The sequence below is a fragment of the Terrapene carolina genome, unplaced genomic scaffold, assembly GCF_002925995.2.
Source record: "Terrapene carolina triunguis isolate 2854851 unplaced genomic scaffold, T_m_triunguis-2.0 Scaffold66, whole genome shotgun sequence".
Taxonomy (NCBI): domain Eukaryota; kingdom Metazoa; phylum Chordata; order Testudines; family Emydidae; genus Terrapene; species Terrapene triunguis.
The window spans coordinates 42,579,078-42,604,669 of record NW_020664417.1 but is presented as its reverse complement, the minus strand read 5'-3'; the positions used below and the strand labels follow the sequence as shown (position 1 = coordinate 42,604,669).

Genomic DNA, 25,592 nt, shown 5'->3' with positions numbered 1-25,592 from the left:
GGGGGCAGGAGTGGGGAGAGGGATCAGATCAGTCAATGGGACAGGGAGCAGAGGGGTTTAGATGGGTCGGGAGTTCTGAGGGGGGCTGTCAGGGGGTGGGGAGTGGTTGGATGGGGCGTGGGAGTCCCAGGGGTCTGTCTGGGGGTGGGGGTGTGGATAAGGGTTGGAGCAGTCAGGGTACAGGTAGGGGGTAGGGTTCTAGGGGGCCAGTTAGGATGGGGGGAGGGTCTCAGGAGGGGGCAGTCAGGGGACAAGAGGCAGGGAGGCTTAGGTAGGGGGTGGAGTCCTGGGGGGCAGTTAGGGGCAGGGGTCCCAGGAGGGGGCAGTCAGGGAACAAGGAACGGGGGGAGGGTTGGGGATTCTGAGGGGGGCGGGAAGTGGGAGGGGCAGGGGCGGGGCTCCTCCCATCCTCTTTTTTGCTTGCTGAAATATGGTAACCCTAGGATAAAGAAGTTCTGCCAATCTCTACTTTTTTTAGATGACTCAATTAAAAAAAATTCCTAAACTTTTTAAGTGAAAGTCACTCTGATGCAGAAGATCAGCATAAAGCAGTCTCACAGAAATCTGTTCTGAGGATTCAAGTGGAACTTTAATGGTTCATAGGCCTTGTCCTGGCATACTACCAGGGATGAATTTCACCCTAGAAGATCCTCTGCTTCTGCTGTTTATTCCCATGAAGTCATAAACTTGTTTTTGTGACATCATAACTTCCATAGATACCAGTAGGAAGGATGATAACTTTGTTTACATCTCATCTTCCAGTTTAAGTGAAAGCTTTCCTAATATTTATTACTTTTAGGAAAATTCTTTTATATTTCTTCCCCTGAACTGGCCTCATTTCTACCTCAGAAGTGGCTGCGTTTCAGTGATGCCGTATACAAATAATTTGTAAAACATTATCAGAAACTTTGGGATGAAAGGCACTATATCTTTGTAAATATGAGCTCAAACATTACAAAGGGAAACAATCAATATTCAGTAACACACAATTGCTCCTAAAGGACAGTGGCCCCATTCTGCTAGAGGCTGTGAAAACACCCCAAAAACATGGCCCTTGCCCAAAACATCTTAAAATCTAACTTGAAAGAAGAAACAACAAACAGACCGTGACAAACAAAAGGCAGGAAGAGAGGATGAAGGATATGATAAGATCATGCAGTTACACAGATTAACTTTTGTATACATTCATGGTTTCAGATGGTTCAAAATCATCAGAAAGATTTAAAAAAATAAAAGCAGTTATTCCCATCTGCCACACATGGGCTGATTCCTTTGTAGGACACACAGCAGAGGGTCTTGGAGCGACTGAAGGAAGAGATGATAGCATCCTTAGCAATTAAGAGAAGGATTTCCATGCAGGGGAAGTGTGGAGGAAAGCACAGACACATTTATAGGAGAAATGGAAAAGCATATAGGTCTTATATCTGTGGCAGAGGCAGGGCCGGCTCCAGGCACCAGCTAAGGAAGCAGGTGCTTGGGGCGACCAATACAAAGGGGCGGCATGTCCCTCAGTCCCTCTCTTCCTCTTTGAGCTGCCGCCGAAGTACCACCGAAGAAGAAGAGAGGGAGTGAAGGACCTGTCGCCGAACAGCCGCTGAAGAATGGAGCGGCTAGATTGAGCTGCCGCCTATCGGCTTTTTTTTTTTTTGCCGCTTGGGGCGGCAGAAAACCTGGAGCCGGCCCTGGGCAGAGTTCAGGGAATGTAGGTGAAATGACAAGAGACATAAGTGGATAAGTTGGGAGATACATAGTAAGAAGGGCCTTTAAGGTAAGGACATGAAGCTGGAATCTGGTGTGGTTGAAAACAGTGCACTGTTTATTCTGGGCCTGCTCCTGCATCCACTGAAGTCAAAGGGAATTTTTAATTGACTTGAATGTGCATCAGACCCTCTGTTAGAAGGGTATATTTTTTCATATCAAAGTGAGATCTGGAATAGACTTTAACTGATTTATGTGAGGCAAAAAATGAAAACATCTTCTGGTTGCATTGTAAGAATAGATGTTATGGAAATGACTATACAAAGGAGATGAGATAATTTTAATATGGGAGTGACTGAGTTAATGGCATTGCTAAGCCTCTGACCTTGCTGGGAGTGAACTAGATACTTTCAGAAGCCTGAGGAAAGATAGGTAGAGCTGGGTATTTATGCAGTTAATAAAAGTGCTATTGCCTTCTTGTCAACTAACCTGACTCCTGAGTGCTTTTCTAAACATTATAGACACCATCTCCTGATTTGCTTGCTGGAAACCAAGGCACCTCTCACTTTCCCCTGCATGGAAGCTTTATAATATTGCTGATCATTGTTGCTATTGTGATATTATTACCTATTTGATGGTATCTCATTTCTATTTTTATTACTTAGCTTATCTTTAAAGACCAACATTATATAAAGTAATCGTCCAAGGACTAAAAAATGAAGAAAAAGGTAAAAGTACACGAACTAAGATACACTGTTTTGTACCTTGCTACCACAGACATGAGGTGCTCTGTAAATATCTAGGGAGCGAGATAAAGTTTTTCTTCAGAGTTTTCACGTTGATGCCTAGAGCACTGGTAATAGGATGCTTTTTAGCATGTTTACTTTTGTTCTCTAAGCAGGCATATTATGAAACAGTAAGAGGATTTTGTTGTTCATTATGTTCCAGAATTGTAGTTTTTAATATTTTGTTTTATTACATTTATGAGACTGTAATGTTATGCTATTTTTATATTATGGAGAGTTGCAAGGTCACAGCCTGTTTTCACAGCAAAAAGAATTTAAATTTTTAAACCTTTAGGAAGAAAGTTAAGAATCTGTGCATTTTTACAATTTATCTACAGTAGAAATATAAACATACAATTAGAGCAAGCTGCACAATCATCATTGAGAAAGTCTCAAAAATAATAAGTTGGATTCAACACTGTTACATAATATTTGTATATTGCATCAACTGTGCATTAGCAATATGAAGAGAAAGTTTCTGCATTAAGAAACTTAGGCTGGATTCTCTGATCTACTGCCTTCACGCACACAGTGAATGTACATCAGCCAGAGATTTTCCCTGACGAATTTCCTTTGCATAGGGCAAATCTTTGGCTAGAGGGAAGCAGGTGGAGGTGGTTCTGTCATGTCAGCTTTGCCACACAATGCTGATGCATCCCTCACTAGAGTTTTACCACCTGGCGTAAGGGCAAGGTGGCACATCAGGGGCAGTGAGAGGAGGTGGTATAATGGAGTTAAACTCCACTATACTCCATCCTTGGCTGGCATAAGAGCTTCTGCCGGAGCAGAAGTTAATGCTGCCCCCACTGCCATGGTTGGGTAGAGTAGGTCCAGGGAACCATGATGGTCAGCCCGCACATTGCACTGCACTTTTTAGAGGGATTTGGAGGAAAAATGTGTGTAGGGGATTCTGAGCTGAGGTGAAGGAGAAGGTTTAAGGTGACGGAGATACCATGGAAGGAGTGCCAGAGAAGACAGCTGGAGGAGATGAAGAACGAAGCAGACACAAAGATACAAGTTGGGTAGCTTGAGCTCACTAATGGGGAAAAAAAGACAGGCCAAGAAGCTGTCAGGAGCCAGGTTGTATAGACAAGAATTTGATATAGGAGAAGGCAAGAAAGGAATTTGAAAAGGGACTGAACACAGTCAGTATAGTAAGCATGGTGAATGATTTTTTGCCCATCACATTTTGAACTCATTGATGGGGGATGAGATGGGTGGGTGGGTGGGAGGAGATAGGAATAGTTGGAGCAAGAGATTCTCAGGGCCTGAACAAGCATGTTGGTGGTAGGAATAGAGGGTGAATAGGCTTTGAGATGATGTAACTGCAAGATGTTTTAGAAGTAATGAAAAACATGGAGTAATACAAGGCAGAAACAGACAAGACATATTTGATCATCTGTAGTCCATCCTCCTGCTAGCGCAGTGGATGTGTAGTATATTTTCTAACGCTAGGCTGATTCAAAGCAGTAGAGCCAAAGAATTCTGTGTGTGTGTAGCCTTTAATGGCTACTACCCAGCTATTATGGATATAACAGAACAAATAACTCAAAACCAGTATAGTACAAAGGGCCAAATCCTTCTTGGATTATTCTTTACATCTGGTTGGCAACCAGAATTTCTGTTCTGTGAGAAATTCTGACATTAAAAAAAATTAATTCCAAATCAGAATGTAAAGCTGAAATTTCGTACAAAATGAAAAATTCTGAAAAACCTCTACTTGGAACCATTGAAACATTTTGTTTGGATGATGTCTATTTTTGTTTGTTTGTTTTGATAACATAGAAATGTTTCTTTTTGATAAGGTGGAAACATCATTTCAATAATGTCAGATTTTACCTTCTCTAAACTAAATTATCCAACATTATTGAAACAAAATGATTCAACATTATCACTGTCAAAAATTTATTGCAATCAATACATTCCTGCCGAATGTTTATAGTTCAACAAAACTGCATTTTTGACAGAAAATGGTTCTGTCAATCTTTTTTTAATCAGATGATCAACTCCTGTAGGCAATCCCAGTGTCTATAATGAGATTACTTGTGCTAATATGGGAAGCAGCATATGGCCCAAAATATTGTTTTACAATATTTCCACTTCAGCCTTCATCAGGAAGTGTATAAAAGAAGGAGTAAAATGGAAACATTTTCTTTACTTCTGAAATGTAATCTCTTCACCGTTGCTGCATTTCATTGGAATGTTGGTGCCTGGTATGTGGGGCAGCTAAACCACTCAGTTCAGGGCCTGTACCCTTCTCTGAATCATACAGCACTGAGCGAACTGCCAGCAGTCAACACATTATTAATTTTAATAATAACCACAATAGGTAAAGCATGATGCTGAGCAGTCAAGCAGGTAAAAGAGATTTTTTTTACTTGGAACACCATATAAAAATTAACTTCAGAATTCACATTCTGCAAGATGTTAGAACTTTTTTAAATTGTCTGGAATACATGTTCATTTAACAAGGGGGACAGAATAAACTTATAGCAGCTTCCCTGCTGCTAATGTCGCTCTCCTTGATTTCCATTCCCAGTCCCTTGGTGAAAAGACAAATGAGCTCAGGGCATGGAATGCCCAGGGAGGAGCAGGATGTCAGGAGATACAAGTGAGGATTAGGAAGAAAGGTACCAAGGGGAGTGGAAAAGTCAGGCAGCCAAATGTGCCTTTGAGAACTGATGGGGGAATTTGGAAAGAGGGAGGAGGATCAGAGAGCAGGTAAAACATGTAACAAAATACTGCAGGAGGGGTAGGTTTGGGGGCCAAATGGATGGGGAAAAGAAGGAAAAGCAGTGAGAGGACTGCAGGGGGGATGCACCTGGGATCTGGAGCAGATCTGTGTCTGCTTGACGTTACCCTTCCCTGAAAGAAAAGAGGAAAGAACATAGAAAGGAATTAGATATACAAGCAGGAAATATGCATGCTTAGCCTTAGTAAGTGCTCCCTTCTACTGGTAAAGTAACACTAGATAGGGTTAAAAAGAGCTCTTTTCCTTGGTGTTTAAGCTCTAGGGAGCTAGTGTTTTGAAATCCAAATATCCAGATGTTATTGCCTCATAAACAATTCTTCAGGTTTGAGTATTTTTTTCACTGAGACTATCCTGAGATCAGCAAGGCTGTAGTTTAATGTACTAAAATGTTTAGCTACTGGCTGAAACAATTTTTCAGGAATCACATTAAACCTATGATTGAAGGGAAAAGGCCCGTAAATTGATACTAGTTTTAACTAAGAATTCATTGTTGGAATTAATTCATGGTTAATGACATAGATGGTCAAAATTTTTCTGTAGATAAGAGAAAGTAGAAGGTTAAAATTTTAGATTAGCACAGGGAATGTACATCGTTCGTACATCCTCCAGGAGAGTAAAAAATGACCACAAATTGATTTAAAGCAGCTAACACCGACAACCAGATAGCACTAAGATATGAAGGTAGTAGATACTAAATGGAGAGATTAGACAAAATATGCAGAATTCTAATGTTTATTTATTTTAAAATGTCTACCAGGACTTTTTTTTTTTTTTTTTTTTTTTTCACTTAAGACAAAGGGTCTTATAGAGCTGCTTGGCACAGGACCAGAAAGGAAGGGGGGAAATGTGGCTCTAAGCCCTCTTTCCACTCCCCTGATCCTGAGCCCAGGCTAAGGATTGCTCTAAGTTATCCCTTAGGGACAATACTACTAGCACACATCACTGCAGTATAAGGTGGTCCAGCCACAGCTCGTCCTGGCCCTGACACACCCACTAGTTTTCCCTCTTGAGACTTAAAACAATAAAATAAATCACGCACAAGCTCTAAGTACCACTCCAATTACTCAAATTTACAACGTGAAATGTCAACCACCTCACCTCTTCTACCAAGTAGCAGCTCTAAACACAAACAACATCCCAAATGCACCATCCAGTACTTCAATCTCCCCTAACTCTCCTCGAAGGCCAGGTAAAACAAATTAACTTTGCAGCATGCTCTGAAAGACAGCAAGTCTGGAATATTTTAGCCCAGGGCCATTCCAGAGCAGTGGGTTCCTTACTGTTATTTCAAGGGAGATGGGGCATCAGTGCCTCAGCAGACTGTAACCATGGCAGTGTATCACTATTCCAGCAGATGGCATACAGCCAACTATCTTGGCTTTACGCCATGCTGGGATTCTCCTATGCCAAAGGAATCCCTAGCAGTTCCATTAGGGCAGCTTTACAGCTACTTTGTGTTTCCTGAGGAGCGCAAAGCAGACTGATTGAAGGGGGAAGCGCAAGGATCTGGTCTAATGATTTTCAGAGAATAACTTTACTGCAGTTAGAAAATTGATGATGGTATGATGTTACGCCGTCGTATCAACGTTGTGCACCTTTGAAATTGGAAATAAGTTCTGCTTTTGAGGATCTGACAGCAGCCCTACTTTTAATTGTTTATATGGCAGGATTCTGTAAACCTCAAAGAAATTTAGTTAAATCTAAAAGTCAGCTGCATTTGCAATAGCAGAGGGTTACCGTAATGCTTGGGCACTTTACAGAATGCAGCTTTAAGCATGTGGTCAATTTACTTGAATGCAAATTACAGTGACTTTCTGGAATAATTAATACTCTTGAGACTCAAACATTCAATTAATGGAGAGTTTTGAAACTAAATCTTTTTCAGCTTGGGAGGTCTGACTGGCCAATTCTAGCACTTTGGGACATTCCATGTAGATTTATGACATTCCATGGAGGACTTTTGGTTCCTTACACCAATAAATGGATTACATGGATTAATTTCAGGGTTTTCAAAACTGTGACATATAATATGGATAATCTTTTTCATTTCAGCATTTCAAAATCTTCAGTTCAGATAAAAATATTATTCATTTCACATACCTGTGCTAGCTTACCACGTGTGAGAGAACACAGCAGAGTGGAAACTGTTTGTACAAAAATGATGCAATACATACTGATCTGCTACATAGAATCTCATCAAAAAATGATCATGTAAAAAAAAGTTAGAAAAATAATTCAAAGAAACAGCTATGATTAAAAAAAGTTCAGATTAAGCAAGATGGTTTATAACAATAGGAAATGGACCATGCTGACCTTTAGCATGGCTGTTATCTTTGCATGGCTGAATATATACATTATTCTATGGATGATTTCTTACTCTTTTTTCATGTGAAATGATTTGTATCAGAATATTATTTCCTCTTTTTTTTTTTTTTTTTGCTTTAGCAAACTGTTAAGAATCAAGAATTACAATAATGGATCATAACTGAAGTTACTGTAAATTTTAATAAAAAAGTACAACCTTAAGAGTTAAACTACCAACCTTTGAAGCATAAAGCAGACACTTTATCCACTAGGCTATAATAATTAACAGCACAGGAATTCAGAAGTACCATTTTACAATAAAAACATAAATTATGAAGAAAATAACTGGTAGGCAATCTAATACAAAGCTATGGAATTCAAACATAGTTTGTTCACAAACTGATACCTAAATCTGTGTGCCTGCAACATTACATGCTAACAGGATTAATTGGCTGTGTTTTGCTTAAGAAAAGTGGAAAAGAGAGAATAAAAACAAAAATTTCCTGCATTTTAGCTATGTACTTGTTCATAAAAGGGCACTTTTTAAATCGGCCTTTTTGCATGTGACGTTAGAGAGATTTGGTCCGTGGAAAAACCTGAAAAGAATCAAGTCCTACTGCTTAGTGTTGTCAGGGCAACCAGCCAGATCATCCAGGGCAAAATTCTCGTTTTAGATCTCCTCTCAGATCTTTGGACATCAACGGAAATCGGTGAGAGTTCCTTGCATTTAAGCCCCAGTCCTGCTGGATCTGTACAGATAAACACTTATGTCCACTTAAGTCTTTGCAGAATTGGGCCAAAAAACTGATCCTATAGTTATAACAGTGGTGGTAGCTTTTCTAACTTAACTTTTACAACTTTCAAGCTTTGTTGAACAACCAGAGTGTGGAACAAACAAGCCACAAATACAGCTGGTTAGAAAATGGAATTTTCATTCTGTGGGAAATTCCAACATGTTGTTTTTGTTCCAGATCAGAACAAAAAGTCAAAAAGTTGCAATTTACTGCAGAACAGAAATTCCAAAAAATTGTTGCTAGCAAACATTGAAATGTGTTGATAATGCCAAAACATTTCAATACTATAAGGACATTAACATATAAATAATATCAAATATATAAATAAAAAAATGAATTGAAATGATAAAGTCAATGCAAAACATTTTGGCCTTATCAAAACATAAGAAAGTTGAAATAATTTGTTTTGAGACTTTTTCCCATAGAAAAATTAATTAAAATCAATATGTTTGCAGAAAACTTTTTATTCTGACAAAACTGCATTTTCTGATGGAAAACTGTTCCATTAAAAATATTTCGACCCGCTCTAGCCATAAACTACATACAATTCTGGCCATGGATTATAGAAGCTGTGGCTCTGGACACCAAAGAGACAGTCAGATTCACCAATAATTAAAGGGAAAGTTACAATGAAGTTTCCTTGTTCGTATCTATCATTTCCTTTTCAAAAAGGAAACACACGGCCCTAAATAGGGAGATTTTATGTGAACAAACATTTAAGGAGCTGTAAAGCACCATGTATTTTTTAAAGAACTTTATATTCTTGCCAAAATCAATGATGTGCTCTCACTTTGCATAGCTCTACACAGTCAGTGAGGTCTTCATTTTCAGTATCAATTTTATTTATTTCTATATTCTGGATGAGTGAAATTGTTTACCTTTCTCTGTAATTATTTCAGTTTAGGAATTGTAATGAGTCAATACTGTGAGGTTACTGTTTATAAACGTACATAAATGGCAGCATGGAAGGAGAACTAATACTGACTGAAGGGAATAGTTGGCCTTTTCATAGTGTCAAAACACAAGGGGGCTCTATTAGTTAGCTGGACATACCTAGCAGAGACCAGAAAGTTTACATGAAAGAAGGTCAGATGTGAAAGATGGTTGTTTACTGAATCAATAAATAAGTAATTATTTAGCTCATGAAACATATTACCCTAAATCCTACCTGTAATGCAAAGAGTAGAAGTGTAAACTACTTGGTACTGAATACAGTCTATCTTTGAGACTATGCAGAAGCCATTAAGTATATTCAGAAACCATCAGCTCTTTTCCTAATGGAATCTCAATAGGCACAAAATAATTACAAGTAACATGGAGAGAAATTACAGGTAGGAATAAAACACTAGTTCTACACTATCCAAAATGAATGCAGAGTGCTAAAAATGCCAGCTGTACCCAGCAGACACATTAGTTTCAATAACAAACTTACTATCCCCCTAAAACCCTGATTGGTCCAAGCCACACGGTAGAAGCCAGGATTCTTATGTATATGTGTTGAAGTTAAAACTGCATTTATTCTCATTGAATAGGGTGACTATGCACAATCGACCTGGAGGCTTAGCTTTGTTCTCTCAGTTAAAAGGACATTTCTAACTCATGAAAACAAGAATGTATTCCCTGCCTACTGCTGAATATTCTCCCATTCTTCTGTGTGTCGTTGCTTTGTTTCTATATACTTTTGTCAAGGCCTAAAAAGATAAGAAATGATGCACAAATATGCAATTAATTATTACAGATGTGCACTAATGCTTTGGGAACGTACTATCAGCGCTCTGCCAATCTACAGAGTATTATAACAATATCTTAAAACTGCAGCAATTCTGTTCCACCTGCTGCTTTTGTTGGAAATCAGCATTTCTAGCTGCATCTCCCCTTCAGGACACAATGTGCACTGAAGCAGTGCCTGCTGCTCTCATGTCTCTGATGGCATATGTAAAGGTTGGAGAGTAGATGCAGGTGCTCAGTCTCCCCACCTACTGCCTCAGCCAAATGTACACTGACATAAATGTGAAGTTATCTCTGAACATAGATGTCTGGCTCTGCAGCCATTGCCTGACACCAGCACTTTATTTTCTTTATAATGTGCACTGACTTGAAAGCTTTTTTTAGGTCCTGACCTTGGTAGCAGTTGCTGTTACGTTTCATCCTCAAGATAGGAAAGGATAAAAAAGAAGAGACTGATCAGTTTTCATTATGCCCTTTGTAATTCAGAATACCTCAATACAGTTCCCTCTAACTCTGTTCCTTCTCAGCCTGAATAATTCTACTTCTTCTAATCTCTCAGTAGTCATTATATGTATATTATATGCACATGCTGTGTGTTCCCAAATCACCTTTGGCACCTTTTTCTGAACTTTTCAATCTCCACTGTTTCTTTATTGAGTGAGGTGATTTAAAAAAACATCATCATCTATTTTCAATTCATTAATAAAAATGCTTTTTTTTGTTAAACAAATTGTATTAATGAATTGGGAAATAGATTTTTTGATAAATCACTTGTGTTTTTTAAGTGGTACATTTATTAAATTGTGCTTGGTATATTGATTCATTTCTTTGTTTATTTTTGGGATGAAGTTCTCTACAGAAAAACAAAAATTTTGAATTCTATGGTACTTCTAGTTACACGAAATGTCATGATTCTTTTCAGTTAATGTTATCTGGGAATCTGTAAATCATTTTGATAATTCATATATTTTATTATGAATAGATAACAACAATGTGATGATAACATTTGGGAAAACAGTTCTTTTTAAAAAACTTTTAAAAGGATGGTAAAAATCACAAGTCAGACTTGTGCCCTAACCACTCATGTTTTGCTACTTACTGTGTACCTCACTGATTGCTGGTGTATCTGCACTTTCAGTAGCTGCTTCCCATGGGAATGACACTTTCACCGTGGCCCACACTTCTTTCATCAAACCACATGCTCTAGATTCCTGCCCACGATCCCTCTGTGGGAAAGCTTGCCATTTTATCCATCAGAACCCTCCTGCATATTCTCTACCTTCTGACATTGCAACACTTAAAACATTTCCATTCTCGCTTTTTTGATACAGAGTACTCATCTGATAGACTGCTTTCACTTGAAAGACCAAACAGTAGAGACTGGGCACCAAAAAAAATTTCTTCCAGTGGCTTAGTATTTATTACAGAACTAATGGGAGTATCATGAGCAAAAGGAGAGAGAAATCTAGATTTTAACAGAAACCTACAAAAGCTTGTTTGCCTGAGCTATGACGTTCTGGACAAAGCTTGCTGCTGTCTCATAATAACTGTATTACAGAATAAAACACAGATTCTGGATCATCAATCTATCATCACTAATTCACATTAAAGTTTGAAAGATGTCAGACAGACAAAGAAAGTACAGGACTGTTTAAGTTAGCAAGTACTATCTTTTAAAGTTTATTTTTGTCAAAACCCTAAAAGCATTTCAAATCATGATACTGGACTCCAGAACTGTGTAGACTAATTATATAACTTTATTTTTTCTATACTTACTCAAAAAATGTAGTCCATCCAGTCTCATCACTTTTAGTTGCCAGAAGCCCACTGTTGCCATGATAAGTAAATAAAACAAGCTCTTGACCTTGGGCAGTCATGCTCTTCAGGCATCCATTGGTGCCTATAGTCAGCCAAATCACTTGGTTATCAGGAGACACCACTCTCACTGGCATCCGATTGGGATCCCGTCTGATACGAAGTGTATTTCCATTGCTATCCGTTACTGCTGTAATATCATTATCATTACTGTAGCTAAAATTGTACAGATAGTCTCCAGTGACTAAACTCATAGTGTATTGGTGAGTACCATTAACATCGAAGATATAGAGCTCTTGATCAGTTGGAGAGGCAACTTCATAAAAGTTCACTGAATTCAGCAAGGGCTTGTTCTTTGACACAGCTCGTATCCGAATATTTCCAAGATCAGCAATGTACAATGTACCATCTGGAGACACAGCCAAGGAGGAAGGAGCATTAAGTTTGGCATCTTTAGCATAGCCATCACCACTTTGGTAACAGTCACAGTTGACATCATTTTTGCAATCACACTCTGATGGTATTCCAGCAACTAACGAGATCTCTCCATCAGTTGTAACCTGCCTAATTCTGTTAATCTTTTTTTCATCAGTTTCTGTAATGTAAAGTACCCCACTGTAGGACACTGCAATAGCTGTTGCTGATTCTAAAGTGGTCTGTACAGCATGCTTTCCTACAGAGTATTCCACGCCAGGCACTTGGCAGTGCATCGGTCTCCCAGCAGCAATACGGACCTGACGATTTTCAGTGATCTGCAAAACCACATTGTTATCCAAAACATAAATGGAGTTATCCATTGGATTGATAGCCAAATCTGTGGGCCATTCCAGACGTACCTAAAAAAAGAAAAGGGTTTCATTAGTCAGTAAATCTGGGTTAAGTACAATTAACTTGCCGAATTGAATTTAACCTTTTAGATAATAGTTTTAGATAATGCTTTTAGGATATTTCTAATTTGTTATAATCAGACTAGTCAAAAGGTCTCATATGAACACAAATGGAGTAAAAGAAACTATTTTATCCGAATTATAGATCTTACAAAAAGATGCACTGGAACTATCCTACAGGCATTCCACCCCCCAATAATCTGGAATGAATTTATATGCACATGCAACCCCCTCTCCCCCGCCAATTCGGAGAGTCTAAATCTAAGTAGAAGTTCAAGGAATGGATATCAAGGAACTACCTACTTATATTGTACCATTGCTAGCAGTAATCAGATAATACCAAAAATGAAATTCAGTACTTTCCAGATTGTGATATATTGTATTGGTATTCCATTTTCAATCACAGCAACAGTAAAGTCCCTTCATATAACTCCACTGGGACCTATAAAAAAGGGTCCTCTGAGCTCTTTAAAGTATCCTGGCATTCACACTAATAGACTAAGGACATTAGTGGTTCTGTTCATTTAAAAAATATCATTATGCCAATACTGGTCTAATAGATTTGCTACTCTGCTGGTATTTTATGACTATACTTAACATTTCTTGCTGACAATTATGTTGTTCTGTACTACACTGAACTTTATGTGCAGAAAAATTGAATACAGCAGCATATATTTGCTAGTAGAATATACTGAAAATCATGCCCTTGGAATAAGTTTCTTAGCACAAAGTTATCCTGTTAAATATATAAATATTCAACATATTCCACCTGATTCTATTTCAGGGAGCAACCAAGCTGCACTAGCTTTCCCCCCTACCCTATTTCCCCCTACTTCCCCCCTCCCCCCCCAAAAAAAATCCCCACTCCAAATTAGCTGTATTTTAATACCTGGCTGATGTGCATGCTAGTGTCGCACGTTAGAGGTCGTGCTGAGGTTAGATCATTAGAGCCAAGCAAAGTTGATATTATTCCATTTTGATCCACTTTTCTAATCATGGTTCCATCAACAAAGTAGATTAATCCATTCTTGTCAATTGCCAGTCCTTTAGTCAAGAGAAAAAAATTAGTTTTATTACACTAGCCATTTATTTAGCATCCGTTACTAACAACCTGCAAAGTGCTAGTGACTAGGTCTGAGGAATTTAAGGACAGGAAGTACACATCTTAGGAAGTATGCAATATAATAATTTGTAAACATATGTAGCATAACGAACAAAGGTTTACTGCACATTCTACTCTCGTTGACTGCATATACTGTTCCACAGAAAGTAAAATGCGGTCTATGAGAGGTGCTTGGTATTTTAGTATACCTGAAAAACTGAATAGATGGGAGTAACACATTGACATTTTAAAAACTTTGGATATAATTTGCTGGATACATCTTTGTGAAATTTGAAAAGGACTATAAAGTCAAATATTTCCTGTAAAGTCAACTTGGGCTTTTTGTAGCTTCATTCTATACTGTCTTTCTGGACAGTAGAGGAGGAGCTTTTCAAAAACACAGTTGTGATTAAAGCACAGTTCAGGCACTGACTGAATTTTTTTTTTTTTTTTTTTAAGACCATGAATTGATAATGTCCCTACCTTTGGGACTCATGAGCGTTGCTTCCACAGCCTTGCCTCCGTCACCACATCTTGCCTCATCAAATGGAAGGCACTGTTCTCCAGTTCCTGCTACTACATCAGCATTTTTTGTCAGGTCTTTTGCACCAGTGAGTGACTTTGGACGATAGATCCTGCGAGTGTTAGTGTCAGAAACATACAAATCTCCTGTGACTGGGTCAGTTGCAAGGTAGTATCTGTGAGCTGGGTTGCTGCTGTAAAAGGCGATCACAGATTTAAACATAATGAGTAATAAACTGCACATAAGCACTGGAAGAAAAAGTTTCAGATTTAACTGGCTACATACTGGCATTCATATAAAAAAATAAAAACAGTAGTCATATGCAATTCGAGATGGCTGCTGTCTCTTTAATGGACTGAATCAAAACACTCGATTCTGAAATCTCTCTTGGGTGTTTAAAATCCTGATTTGAATCCAAACTTTGCAGCATGCCTCATCCCAAGCTTACACTTGTTTCATCACTGTTATCACAGTATCCTTTTTATTACAACTTATATAGGGTTGCTGAGGTGCATGGTTTATATTATTCATAAACAGATAAGGTAGGGTTCATATTATTGGTTCATGGGCAGGAGATAAGACATTCTCCTTAGTACTGGTTTAATCTATTCCTCTCAAAAGCATGATATGCATGATTTAATACATTAGGAAAATTCATCTTTTTCACCACAGCACTGAGTGCAGTTTTTTCCCTTTGCACAAAGAATCAGATTTCAAGTTACTGTACATTTTGGGCACAAAACTACTAACTGTGCCAATATAGCCTTCATTATACTGAAAGAAAGCCTGTATTGCTATCTATTTTTCCAGAAACATACAGTTTGCTGCTTCGGTGTTACCACATCATTGAGAATTACTCTTTTGTCCCTCTGCTAGAGAAAAAGCAACACCGGAGAGTACCCCTCTTAGTTGATATATCATGATCCAGTAACTTAACCTGCTGCAGTTATGATTCTTGACCTGATTTATGGCACTAAGAACAGAAATGAGGTCATTCAAGTACAGAAGGTGATTTCTGATGGCATGCTAACGCACTGAGCCATAGTGCCAGAATAGTCAGTTCCATTTCTGATATGTTTGCAAATGCACTACTAAAACATATCTACCAATCATGACGATATCCAAACATCTGTTCACAAAAATGTAGTGTCTCACATTTTGTAAATATAAATCAGTGCTAATGTAACACATTTTATACACTGCCACTCGCAAAAAGCAACAGAGACCAACATGAACAAGTTGTGAACAAATTATGTCTTCAAATAAGGACAGCTTTTTATAGCTTTCTACTTTAAAACTATAGAAGAGTGCCATATACACAAGATTGTTTTAACATCTTGGTTCACAGTAAAGAAATCAACGAAGCAGATAAATTATATCAAATGCAAAGTACTTAAACACCTTTTGTAACTGAGTGTGTTACAGAATTAAACATTATATAGCACAGCTGAAAACAATTACATGAATGTTTACATTAAATTTGTGTAGTTAATGTAAATCTGAAATTGTTAAAGTAGTAAGCTAATTATTGAAAAATACTTTCAACTCTTAATTATAACACAAATGATTTATAATATACTGGTGTACAAACTATTTACCACTATTTATATTTAGATGATTACTTTGGTTTTTTAAGAAATATCTTGTCCATTTTAAATACAAATGTACTGCAAAATGCAAAATACAAATGAAATTACTATTTAGTATAATTTTTAGTGTTGGAATACAGCATCATCAGATCAACAACTGTGAATAATTTATATACACAGTATAATATTTCCTGGTTAATTATTTCATAAATAAATGAGGATAAGGCTTCTAATTTTAATACACAGTTCTAATTATAAGAGAAAAGTAATAATTATTAGCTAAGATCACTTATCTTAGTTGTAAGTAATGGATTTTCATTAATACAAAGTTATTTAGATGATAATTTGAAAGTGTTTTCTGTTTTTAAGGAAATTATCAGATGTGGAGTTTGTTTACTCAGGATATTATTATGTAGTTAATATAAGGCTCTTCAGGTTGTTAAATGGAAATGTCTAATTACAGTATATTTTTGAGACATAATTGGTATAAATATATAATTTATTTTTACTGGAAAGCTTAAAAGTTGAGGTAGACATATTTGTTATAGGCACATCAATGCTGAATTCTGAAGAGCAAATCAGAACTTGGGGATTTCTATAACATATGGTTAGTGAATTAAGTTTACAATCAGTAGCCATAGTACAGGGATGTGCATACTATATAATTACTGAAAACAACTGGTGATATTGATTGGCTACTGAGGGCATTTTATTTAATCACAATTTAAAATACTAAGATTCTGACCCATCTGCAAAATCAAAGAAATAGAATCTAAATCCAAGTTACTTCTCCTTAAGTTATCCAACATTGTCTGACTCATTGTAGGGGGCTTCGAAGATCATGCAGTGAGAAAGCAGCATAGACTCAGAAGGGACCATTGTGATCACTAGTCTGACATCCTGCACATTGCAGTCCACAGAACCCACCCACCCATTCCTGTACCAGACCCCTAACCTCTGGTTGAGTTACTGAAGTCCTCAAATCATGGTTTAAAGACTTTAAGTTACAGAGAATTCAACATTTATACTAGTTTAAACCTGAGTCCTGTCCCATGCTCCAGAGGAAGGTGAAATCCCCCTAGGGCCTCTGCCAATCTGATCCTGGGGAAAATTCCTTCCTAACCCCAAATATGGCGATCAGTTAGACCCTGAGCATGTGGGCAAGACCCACCACCCAGATACCTGGGAAAGAATTCTTTGTAGTAACTCAGAGCCTTCCCCATCTAGTGTCCCCTCTCTGGCCACTGGGAATTTTTGCTACTGCCAGTCGCTGCTGGGCCACATGCCATTGTAGGCAGTCCCATCACACCATCTGCACCATACACTTATTGAAACCAGTTAGGATTTTTGCCCCCACTGCTACCTTGGAAGGATGTTCCAGAACTTCACTTCTCTGATGGTTAGAAACCTTCACATAATTTCGAGCCTAAATTTGTTTATGGCCAGTTTATATCCATTTGTTTTTGTGTCCACATTGGCTCTTAACTTAAATAACTCCTCTCTCTCCCTGGTATTTATCCCTCTGATGTATTTATAGAGAGCAATCATATCTCCCCTCAGCCTTCTTTTGGTTAGGCTAAACAACCCAAGTTCTTTGAGTCTCCTCTGATAAGGTAGGTTTTCCATCCCTCAGATCATCCTAGTAGCCCTTCTCTGCACCTGTTCCAGTTTGAATTAATCTTTCTTAAACATAGCAGATCAGAACTGCACACTGTATTCCAGATGAGGTCTCACCAGTGCTTTGCATAATGGTATTAACACTTCTCTGTCTCTACTGGAATTACTGTGCCTTTATGCATCCTGAGATTGCATTAGCCTTTTTCATGGACACATCACATTGATGGTTTAGTCATCCTGCGATCAACCAGTACACCCAAGTCTTTCTCCCCCTCTGTTGCTTCCAACTGATAAATCCCCCATTTTACAGCAAAAATTCTTGTTGTTAATCCCTAAATGCATGACTTTGCACTTTGCACTGTTAAAATTCATCCCATTTCTATTACTTCAGTTTACAAGGTCATCCAGATCTTCTTGTATGATATTCTGATCCTCTTCTGTATTGACAATACCTCCCAACTTTGTGTCATCCATAAATTTTATTAGCATACTCTCAATTTTTGTACCAAGGACAGTAATAAAAATGTTAAATAAGATTGATTTCAAGACCGATCCCTGAGGAACGCCACTAATGAAAACTTGCCCCAGCCTGACAGTTCACCTTTCAATATGATCCATTTTAGTCTCCCCTTTAACTAGTTCCTTGTCCACTTTTCAATTCTCATATTAATTCCCATCTTCTCCAATTTAAGTAATAATTTCCCATGTGGAACTGTATCAAATGCCTTACTGAAATACAGACAGATTAGATCTACTGCATTTCCTTTGTCTAAAAAAGCCAGTTACCTTCTCAAAGAAGGAGATCAGATTAGCTTGGCACGATCTACCTTTTGTAAAACCATGTTGTATTTTATCCCAATTACCATTCACCTCCAAGTCCTTAACTACTTTCTTTTTCAAAATTTGTTTTAAGACCTTGCATACAAATGAGGTCAAACTAACAGGCCTGTAGTTTCCTGGATCATCTTTCTCCCTTTTTTAAAAATAGGAACTATATTAGCAATTCTCCAGTTAGAGGATTTACAGATTCATTAAAAATCCTCCTATTGGGTTTGCAATGTCATGTGCCATTCCTTTAATATTCTTGGATGCAGATTATCCAGACCCATTAAGATGTCTGAGTTTGATTTCAACTTCCACCTCGGCTGTGGTAATTTCTACCTCCATATCCTAGTTGCCATTAGCCACCCTGCCACTACCCCTAAGTTCTTCATTAGCCTCATTAAAAACTGAGGCAAAGTATTATTTGTTTAGGTGTTGGGCCATGCCTAGATAATCTTTTATCTCTACCCCATCCTCAGTGCTTAGCAGTCCCACTTCTTTCCTTGTTTTCTTATTTGTATGGCTATAGAACCTTTTACTATTGGTTTTAATTCCCTTTACAATGTCCAACTCTGCTTGGCTTTTGGCAGTTCTCACTTTATCCCTACACTTTCTTACCGCCAAGAGGTAGCTTTCCTTGCTGATCCCTCCCTTCCATTCCTTGTAGGCTCTCTGCTTTCTCTTAATCACCTGTTTGAAATACTCACTCAGCCAGCTTCGTCTGCAACCCTTCCCTATGAATTTTTTCCCTTACTTGGGATGCAGGCTTCAGATAGTTTCTACAATTTTGACAAAGTAATTCCAGGCCTCCTCCACATTCAGATATTTGAGTTCTTCAGTCCACTTCCCTAACTAATTTCCTTAATTTTTTTAAAGTTAATTTGAAAAAAAGCTAAGGATCCTTGTTGCAGATCTCTTTTTATCCTTCCATTTAGTTCAAACTGAATTATCTCATGATCACTTGAACCAAGACTGTTCTCTAGAACAAGTTCTTCTATGAGGTTCTGACTACATGGGCTACTATAGTATCAATGTGAAATAATATGTCTAACTTTTAAAACTTTACTGTTTTACTTTCATTGATTTAAGTCACAATAACAACAGTTAACATTTAAAAAAATTATTAGGGCTGACGTGCGATTAAAAAAAAATCACGATTAATCGCGCAATTAAAAAAATTAATCTCAATTATTTGCGCCGTTAAACAATAATAGAATACTATTTATACAAATATTTTTGGATGTTTTCCACATTTTCCAATATATTGATTTCAATTACAACACAGAATAAAAAGTGTACAGCACTCACTTTATATTATTTTTTAATTATAAATATTTGCACTGTAAAAATAAAAGAAATAGTATTTTTCAATTCACTTAATACAAGTACTGTACTACAATCTTTATCATGAAAGTTGAACTTACAAATGTAGAATTATGTACAAAACAAAACTGCATTCAAAAATAAAACAATGTAAAACTTTAGAGCCTACGAATCCACTCAGTCCTACTTTTTGTTCAGCCAATCGTTCAGACAAACAAGTTTGTTTACATTTGCAAGAGATAATGCTGCCTGTTTCTTGTTTATGTCACCTGAAAGTGAGAACAGGTGTTCTCATGGCACTGTTGTAGCCAGCGTTGTAATTTCCACATTGGAGTGTTGCTCTTTTAAGACTTCTGAAAGTGTACCACATCCCGTCCCGATCAGATTTTGGAAGGCACTTCAGATTCTTAAATCTTGTGTCGAGTGCTGTAGCTATCTTTAGAAATCTCACATTAGTAATCTCACTGGTACAGACGTCCGCAAGGCACTTTTGTAGCTGGCATTGCAAGGTATTTATGTGCCAAATATGCTAAACGTTCGTATGCCCCTTCATGCTTCAACCACCATTCCAGAGGACATACTTCCATGCTGATGAAGCTCGTTAAAACAATGCGTTAATTAAATTTGTGACTGAACTCCTTGGGGGAGAATTGTATGTCTCCTGCTCTGTGTTTTACCCACATTCTGCCATAGATATTTCATGTTATAGCAGTCTCGGATGATGACCCAGCATGTTGTTTGTTTTAAGAACACTTTCACTACAGATTTCACAAAACGCAAAGAAGGTACCAATGTGAGATTTCTAAAGATAGCTACGGCACTCAACCCAAGATTTAAGAATCTGAAGTACCTTCCAAAATCTGATCGGGACAGGATGTGGAGCATGCTTTTAGAAGTCTTAAAAGAGCAACACTCCAATGCAGAAACTACAGAACCTGAACCACCAAAAAAGAAAACCTTCTGCTGGTGGCATCTGACTAAGATGATGAAAATGAACATGCATTGGTCTGCACTGCTTTGGATCGTTATCGAGCAGAACCCATCATCAGCATGGAAACGTCCTCTGGAATGGTGGTAGAAGCATGAAGGGACATATGAATCTTTAGTGCATCTGGCACGTAAATATCTTGCAACGCCAGCTACAACAGTGCAATGAGAACACCTGATTTCACTTTCATGTGACATTGTAAATAAGAAGCGGGCAGCATTATGTCCCCTAAATGTAAACAAACTTGTTTCTCTTAGGAATTGGCTGAACAAGAAGTAGGACTGAGTGGACTTGTAGGCTCTAAAGTTTTACATTGTTTTGTTTTTGAGTGCAGTTATGTAACAAAAAAAAAATCTACATTTGTAAATTGTGCTTTCACGATAAAGAGATTGCACTATGGTACTTGTATGAGATTAATTGAAAAATACTATTTATTTATCATTTTACAGTGCAAATATTTGTAATAAAAATAATATAAAGTGAGTACTATGCTGTGGGAGAGCTCCGACCTTGTCCCCATGGGTCCCGCGCTTCCAGGCGGTTTATGCTAGCCTCAAAGGCTCACTGCGACCCTCCACATAGCCCTTCTCTCTCTAGGGCCAGCGTTACAGTCTACTGAGCCCTTTTCATCATAAGCCAGCATGGAGGTTGGTGAGAGAACTCCCACAGTCTCTGTTGTTCCTACAGGCTTATTCCAGAACAGTTTAGCCTCCTGTCCTGACAGGGGCCTGTCTTCCCCTCCCAGGAGGTGTTTCTGTAGTGGCGGGTTGGGGGGGAATCCGGGCCCGCCCTCTACTCCGGGTTCTGGCCCAGGGACCCTAATGGCAGCAGCTGTTGGCAGCCGACCTTTCACTGCCAGAGTTGCTACATTTCCCCACTGGGCCACTTCCCCACAGCTCTCCCGCTTCTCTCTCTCACAATGCCTTCTTCATCCTTACCTTAGGGCTCCCTTTCAGTGGCTTGAGGGTGTCTTCATTACCCAGCCCTTCAGCCGCACTTCCTCTCCTCTGGCTCCCTGGCTCTCCTCAGCCTGACAAGAGTGAGCCCTTTTATAGTATCAGAGGGGCCTTAATTAGAGTCAGGTGTTCACATTAGCTTAATGGCCTCACCTGACTCTTTACAGGTTAATTAGAGTCAGGTGTTCTCATTAGCCTAACTAGGGTGACCAGAGAGCAAGTGTGAAAAATTGGGACATGGGGTGGGGGTGGGGGGTAATAGGAGCTTATATAAGAAAAAGACCGAAAAATCGGGACTATCCCTATAAAATCGGGACATCTGGTCACCCTAAGCCTAACGGCTTCAACTGACTCTTTGCAGGCTAATTGGAGTCATGTGTCCACCCTAGCCTGGAGCAGACCCTGCTCTGGTCAGTCAGGGAACAGAAAACTGCTTATCCAGTGGCCAGTATATCTGCCTTCTACTACTCTGCTGTACCCCCAACTGGCCTGGATCTATCACATGTGCACTTTGTATTCTGTGTTGTAACTGAAATCAATATATTTGAAAATGTAGAAAAACATCCAAAATATTTAATAAATTTCACGTGGTAGTCTATTGTTTAACAGTGCGATTAAAACTGCAATTAATCATGATTAATTTTTTTAATCACAATTAGTTTTTTTTGAGTTAATCATGTGAGTTAACTGCGATTAATCAACAGCCCTAAAAATGATAGAATAAACAGAGGAGATGTGTGTATGGGGGGAAGCCTGGCTTGTGTCTCCTCACTGGCCTAACTTTATGTCACCTTTCCCTATTCCTGTGGTATATATAAAATCATAATGAAAAGTGTAAGGCAACCTTAACTACAGATGCTGCTACCTGTACTGCCTACAATTATGTTCCTAAAATAATCTCTTTGACACTGCTTGTATCAGGCTACACCTCTCTTTTAATTTCTCTATAGGCTTCCATTTACTGTCTACGTCATCCGCACCTTCAATACTCTGTGAAATACTGTCCCTACCTCAGCCCGTATTTATTCTATTGCTTTATTTATTCTATTGCTTCTTCCACCCACTGTTACACCTCGGGTCACTGGACTGAGGGCTCGGCCCCGCTCTGCCAGGGCACTTGGTCGGGGGCCGCACCAAGTGGCTTGGCCCTGCTCTGGCCAGGGCACAGGGTCGGGGCCACGCTATGTGGATCCCGGAAGCCACAGCATGGCCCCGTTCCAGCTCCTACATACTCCAATGGGAGCTGCAGGGGCGGTGCCTGTGGATGGGGCAGCGTACAGAGCCCCCTGGCCATGCCTCCGCATGGGAGCCGGAGAAGGGACATGCCACTGCTTCCGGGAGACGCTTGAGGTAAGCGCCACTCGCAGCCTGCACCCCCGAGCCTCTCCCCATGCCCCGACCCCCTGCCTCAGCCCTGATCCCCCTCCCATTCTCCAAACTCCTTGATCCCAGCCCGGATCCCAGTCTGCACCCCAAACCTCTCATCCCCAGCCCAACCCCAGATCCTGCACCCCCTCCCGTATCCAACCCCCATTTTGGAGCATTCATGGCCCGCCATACAATTTCTATTCCCCGATGTGGCGTTCGGGCCAAAAAGTTTGCCTACCCCTGATTTAGAATATGGAAAAAGAAAACTCACAATTCTGATAATTAACACTATAATTTAAAGAGTTACAAATATATAATCATGGGATTTCTTGCTGACGCTACAGGAAATGACATATCTGAACTATTACTTCTTAAATAAAAAAAACCTTCCAAAATTAAGGAAAGAAAATCCATATGAGCTAGTATGGCCAGAAGAAGAGTGAATTGTAAGAGAATCCAGGCATATGGAAAAATGAAATGTGAGTCTATGGGTATTTGTTTAAAACAAACAAACAAACCACCACCTGACAGTAAACATGAACACAGCCAATATGAAAATTGGTATGACTGCTGAGCCTCATGCACGTCACATGACACACACTTGTCAGCTGCGTCACAGAGCCTTGCTGTAATGTCACATGTCCAACAAGACAGCCGGATACCCATACAGTTTCTCTTCCTTACTACCAGGAGCTGGTAAGACAGAGGAACTGCAGGGAGTCAAGCTGCCTCTCTTTCTCTCCTCTGGGTGCTCCCCTTACTGTAGCCAAACTAGTCTGGAGCAGCCAGGAGGAGAAGGTAGCTGTAGCCAACTTCCGAGCACGTTGCAGTGTTGCCAACTCTTGTCATCTTGGAATCAAGATCTTGTGAATCGTGGTGTCATGTTACTATGCGAGAACTTCAGCTTTTAGTTTTTTTTAAAAGTACAGTAACTCCTCACTTAAAGTCGTCCCGGTTAACGTTGTTTCATTGTTATGTTGCTGATCAATTAGGGAACATGCTCGCTTAAAGTTGCGCAATGCTCCCTTACAACGTTGTTTGGCAGCCGCCTGCTTTGTCAATTGCTTGCAGAAAGAGCAGCCCATTGGAGCTAGCTGGTGGGGGCTTGGAACCAGGGTAGACCAGCAGCCCCCCATCAGTTCTCTGCTCCCCAAGTTCCCTGTGCAGCAGCCACCCAGCAGGCTTTAAATTGCCGGGCAGTTCAGCTGTCACATTGCAGTGTGCTGCTCCTGCCCTCTGCCTTGGAGCTGCTCCCAGGAGCCTCCTGCTTGTTGTACGGGGGGAGGGGAGAAGGGGTGTTAATGTCACGGTGCTCCCCTCCCCCCACTTCTTTACCCCATCGGGCCATCTCCACAAGGCAGGGGTGGGACACGACAGGGCTCAGGATGGAGGGAGCTTGCTGGCAGCAGCTTCTGTCTCAACTTGCTGATCTACTTAAAATGGCCATGTACTTAGAGTGTGGTCAGCGTACTTAAAGGGGCAATGTGCGTCTCTCTCTCTCACACACTGCGTATGTTTCTGTCTCTCTCTCCCATGCTGTCTCTCCTCCTTCCATTCCTGCTGCCTTGTAGAGAGTGAGGTTACATTAACAACAATGTGTTAACCCTTGAGGGCTCAGACGAGTGCTAATTCATCATTTAGCAGTTAGGCATTCCCCGGGAAATATCCCACCCTCATCCACCCTCTGACTTCACCACCTCAACCAAGCTTCACAATCATTATTGCTGTGTACAGTATTGCATTGTTTAAAACTTATACTGTGTGTATATATATAGTCTTTGTCTGGCGAAAAAAAAAATTCCCTGGAACTTAACCCCCCCCTATTTACATTCATTCTTATGGGGAAATTGGATTCACTTAACATCATTTTGCTTAAAGTCGCATTTTTCAGGATCATAACTACAACGTTAAGCGAGGAGTTACTATATGTTTCTTGCCCTTGTGGTTGCACAGAAAATCTTGAAATATGAATCCCCAAAAGCCCTAAATCTGAAGGCTAATAAAAGGAACTCAAAATATATTACATTTACAAATCTCATGACTTTTCAGCTATCATCATCATATTTTAGGCCAGCCTAATGGGTTTTGAATGACTGAAGTTGGCAATAATGCTGCTAGCAAGAGATAAGAGGGGAGCTAGAAGCAGGGTTTAAGACTGGGAGACAGGAGAAGGGGCAGGCAGCATAAATGGGAGCAGTGACTGGGGATCGGAAGTGACAGAAACTGGGTGCAGAAAACGGGAACCTGTGGCTAAAAGTAGGATGCAAAAGAGGACAGGATCTGAAGGGGGACAAGGCACAAAGAGGTTCCTTAATGGGACTAAGAACAGGAACTGAATATCAGTAATTCTACAACTTGACAACTGGCATAACCAGAGGCAACATGCTCTCCTTTGACAGCTGAAGTCATTATTTTTGAAAAGCACTCCTCATACAATAACAATACTGGAAGTGACTAATCCACAATATACATTCATTTGTAAAAATGGACAGTTAGAAGAAATATACATCTCCTTAAAAATGCTTACCTATGTCTAAAATC

General features: G+C 39.3%; 1 protein-coding gene across 4 annotated transcripts in view; it reads right to left on the bottom strand.

Moving 5' to 3' along the window:
- TENM3 (teneurin transmembrane protein 3) overlaps positions 1-25,592 on the bottom strand; it is a 665,511-nt gene that overhangs the window by 33,953 nt on the left and 605,966 nt on the right. For all 4 annotated transcript variants that reach the window (XM_024194541.2, XM_024194516.2, XM_024194527.2 and 1 more), the window contains 3 exons: positions 14,349-14,581; positions 13,653-13,807; positions 11,838-12,712 (listed from right to left, as the gene is read on the bottom strand). In XM_024194541.2, coding sequence (XP_024050309.1) covers positions 11,838-12,712; positions 13,653-13,807; positions 14,349-14,581 — 1,263 coding nt within the window. The remainder of the gene's footprint in view (positions 1-11,837; positions 12,713-13,652; positions 13,808-14,348; positions 14,582-25,592) is intronic.